At 42.0% G+C, this 4,022-nt stretch overlaps 1 protein-coding gene across 1 annotated transcript; it reads left to right on the top strand.

Moving 5' to 3' along the window:
* The first annotated feature begins 1,166 nt into the window (after positions 1 to 1,166).
* Positions 1,167 to 3,735, top strand: LOC136069463 (uncharacterized). The gene is made up of 4 exons (XM_065778017.1): positions 1,167 to 1,303; positions 1,786 to 2,183; positions 2,283 to 2,384; positions 3,275 to 3,735. The coding sequence occupies exons 1-4, from the start codon at positions 1,167 to 1,169 to the stop codon at positions 3,733 to 3,735; spliced, it is 1,098 nt and encodes a 365-aa protein (XP_065634089.1).
* The last annotated feature ends 287 nt before the right edge of the window (positions 3,736 to 4,022 follow it).

Raw genomic sequence — 4,022 nt, forward strand, 5'->3', positions numbered from 1 at the left:
GTTGCCATGCAAGTGTTGTGGCGTAAGGCATTGGAAGGGGACTGTCCTATAACAGTGGACGAGTTCATTTACTGTTATAAGCCCTCAGAGATAAAAAAAGGTCAGCTGGTTTTTACCAGTTCTCATCCAGAGGCTCTCACTATAGCTTAATAAAGGGTTGTAGCTCGTTTTACAGACTCTAGAAAAAGAATTTTTTATTATTTCTGGAAATTGGGCTGGGGGCCCAGTAGATGTGGGTCAGTTGGCGTCGTCTGTGGGGAGGGAGAAACTTGAGTTTTGCAGTTTACCTTTCTCTGACAAAAGGCTGAATGGTTCAGACAAGATCAAGGGCCACTAGTTCATGCTACCAAGAGAGTAGGGATGCTTCTAGCAATCCCAACCGAGATCACCAATCAGTGCCTGTCACGCAACCGCCTTCCATCCAACATATACAGTCCATGGCGGAGTTAACTCACTAGAACCAAGAATTGACTAGAGAGATAAAGAGGCAGCGCCATGAAGGATATGCTGAAGGACAAGCCCAGAGTCAAGAAGATAGAAGGGGAAATGTTGAAACTCAATCAAGGGACCACTTCGCGAAAGGTGCCACACTTGGAGAAAGAGATGGATCAGATGAGGAAGGTTATGGACGAAATGAAGGAGAACATGAGAAGGGCAAATCTCGTAGAGGATTTGATTCACCGAACAGATTCTCCTTTCACAACTTCCATCAATGGCCATCCCTTGCTCCCAAAGTTCAAAATGCCTTCCTTGGATTCATATAATGGAACACGCGATCCTTTCAATCATATTGCTACTTTCAAGACTACAATGCACCTCTAAGGGGTTCTAGACGAGATTGTGTGTAGAGCCTTCCCTACCACCCTTAAAGGACCAGCACGAGTGTGGTTTAGCAAGATATCTCCAAGCACAGTCAGTTCTTTTGAAGAATTGAGTAAGTTGTTTGTCAATAATTTCATCGGAGGACAAAGACACAAGCGCTCCTCGTCTAGCTTTTTAATTATAGAACAAGGAGAGAATGAAAGTCTGCGGTCCTTCATCACTTGTTTCAACTAGGAAGCACTGATAGTGGATGAGGTGGACGACAAGCTATTATTGGCAGCCTTCCACAATGGGTTAACTCGAATTTGTTCATTCACAAGCTTTATGAGAAAGAACCTCAGCCCATGGCTGAACTCGTCCATTCAGCCCAAAACTTTATGAATGCAGAAGATGCAATCATAGTTAAGAAGAGGAAGAGAGCTGAGAGAATGGAAGCGAACCCCACACGTCACTCTGAACAAGGGCCTTGTCCAAAGAAGGGGTAAACGGAAAATAAGAAAGACCGAGACAACAGGAAGGCAAGTCCTTCAATTTTCATTACCCTACTCATTGCAGATTACATAACTAAGAGGGTGTTGGTGGATAATGGAAGCTCAGGCGGATATATTGTATTATCCTGCCTTCTAGTAGATGAGGCTTGGACGAGATCAACTTCATCCAGCATGTTCACCACTGATAGGATTTGGAGGAATGAAAGTGCAGCCCGTAGGCACCATTACATTGCCTATAGTGGTGGGATCATACCCACAGCAGATAACTAAGGAAGTGAATTTTCTTATGGTGGATTGTTCATCCTCATACAATGCCATCATTGGAATGCCAACCTTAAATAGTTGGAAGGCAGTAACATCTATCTACCACCTATTAGTCAAATTCTCTACAGAGTACGGGATAGGACAAGCACAAGGAGACCGGTTGGCAGTCAGAGAATGTTATCTAGCCATGTTGGCTTTGGATGAGCAGGTGCAAACTAAGTATAGAAGAGAGAAGAATTGTTGCGGAACCTACTGAAGTATTGGAAGATGTTTTATTACAAGAAAGTGATCTTGAGAAGTTCACTAGAATTGGAACAAGCATGAAGGAGAAGGCGAAAAAAGACCTCGTCCAGTTTCTGAGGGATAGTATCGATGTTTTTGCATGGAGTCATGACGACATGCCAGGTATTGATCCAAGTGTAATTACTCATCGATTGAATGTGTTCCCCTCTTCTAAGCTTGTTCGTCAAAAGAAGAGGGTGTTCGCTCCTGAACAAGATAAGGCTATCAAGGAAGAGGTTCAGAAACTAACCACATCACAGTTTATCTGGGAAGTTTATTACCCGGATTGGTTAGCGAATGTAGTGATGGTGAAGAAGGCAAATGGCAAGCAGAGGATGTGCGTAGACTTCACTAACTTGAACAAGGCTTGCCCTAAGGATAGTTATCCTTTGCCGCGTATTAATTAATTGGTTGATTCTACAGCTAGCCATCAACTGTTGAGCTTTATAGACGCCTTCTCAGGATATAATCAGATAAAGATGAACAAGGCTGACCAAGAAAAGATCTCCTTTATTACCAATCAAGGTTTGTTCTGTTATAAGATAATGCCTTTTGGTCTGAAGAACGCAGGGGCGATTTATCAAAGGTTAGTGAATCACATGTTCTGTCCACAAATAGGACGGAATGTGGAAGTGTACATTAACGACATGCTTGTAAAGAGCTTGGACAAGGGAAGCCATTTGGACGATCTTTAGGAAACCTTTGAAACACTTAGGCGATATAAGATAAAGCTAAACCTAAGTAAATGTGCATTCGGAGTATCGTCAGGAAAGTTTTTAGGATTCATGGTTTCACAGAGAGATATTGAAGCAAATCCAGACAAAATCCAAGCAATATTGAATATGGAACCACTGAAGAACATCAAAGAAGTCCAACCCCTTATTGGACGGGTTGCAGCTCTGAACAGGTTTGTTTCAAGAGTCACAAATAAGTGTTTGCCCTTCTTTAAAATTCTCAAGAAGGCATTCGAATGGATGAACGAGTGTCAAAAGGCCCTCCAAGATCTAAAGGACTATCATACCACAGCTTCATTGTTAAATCCGTCCGTGCTAGGAGAAGACTATATCTATACTTAGCAGTGTCCCCGCATGTCGTGAGTTCAACGTTGATTAAAGAGGAAGAGAAGGTGCAAAAACCTATGCATTACACTAGCCGAGCACTGAGAGGGGCAAAAGGAAGGTACCCACTGATAGAGAAGTTAGCCTTTGCACTAATAACAGCTTTTAGGAAGTTAAGACACTACTTCCAAGTTCATGTCATCAATGTCATGACAGACCATCCACTCAAGAAGGCAATGAACAAACTAGAAGCTGCAGGACGACTAATCCAATAGGCAGTTGAGCTCAGTGAATTTGATATTCGGTACCAATTGAGAAATGCAATAAAGACTCAAGCCCTGATAGATTTCATTGCAGAGTTCACTCCAAGTTATGACAACTTAGATAAGAGAAAAGACAATAAAAAATGGGTCAACCATGTAAATGGATCGTCTACGCTGCATGTAGGAGGTATAAGAGTTGTTTTGCAGTCACCAGAAAGAGATAAATTGAAGCACAAGGTTCGCTTGCAATACCAAACAATTAACAATGAAGTGGAGTATGAAACCCTTCTTAAAAGGTTAGAGTTAGCTAAATCAGTGGAAGCAGATTCAATACTTGTCTTAGGAGACTCTCAGTTGGTCATAGGCCAAGTAAATGGGACATGTGAAGCCAAGGAAGACAGAATGAAGAGATATTTAAAGAAGGTGGTATGCCTTGTGAAGAAATTCAAAGAAGCTGATTTTGTTCAAATCCCAAGGGAAGAGAACATGGAAGCAGATACTCTAGCAAATGAAGCCTCCACGAACAAAGCAAAAGAAGAGTTCGATGAAGTATAATACATGCCAAGCATAGACCTCCTAAAAGTGTTACAAATAGAAGGTGAGGAAAATTGGATGACCCCAATAGTATCATACTTGAAGGACAGAAGGCTTCCAGAGGGGAAGGACGAAGCCAGAAAACTCAGGGTTAAATTAGCAAGGTACATCCTTATAGATGATGTGTTATACAAAAGAAGCTTTTCCTAGCCATACCTAAGGTGTTTAGCTCAAGATGAGGCGAATTACGTGTTGAGGGAAGTTCATGAAGGAGCATGTGGTAACCACTCAGGAGTCAGATCACTCGT

The sequence above is a fragment of the Quercus suber genome, unplaced genomic scaffold, assembly GCF_002906115.3.
Source record: "Quercus suber isolate HL8 unplaced genomic scaffold, Cork oak 2.0 scaffold_171, whole genome shotgun sequence".
In the NCBI taxonomy this organism is placed as follows: domain Eukaryota; kingdom Viridiplantae; phylum Streptophyta; class Magnoliopsida; order Fagales; family Fagaceae; genus Quercus; species Quercus suber.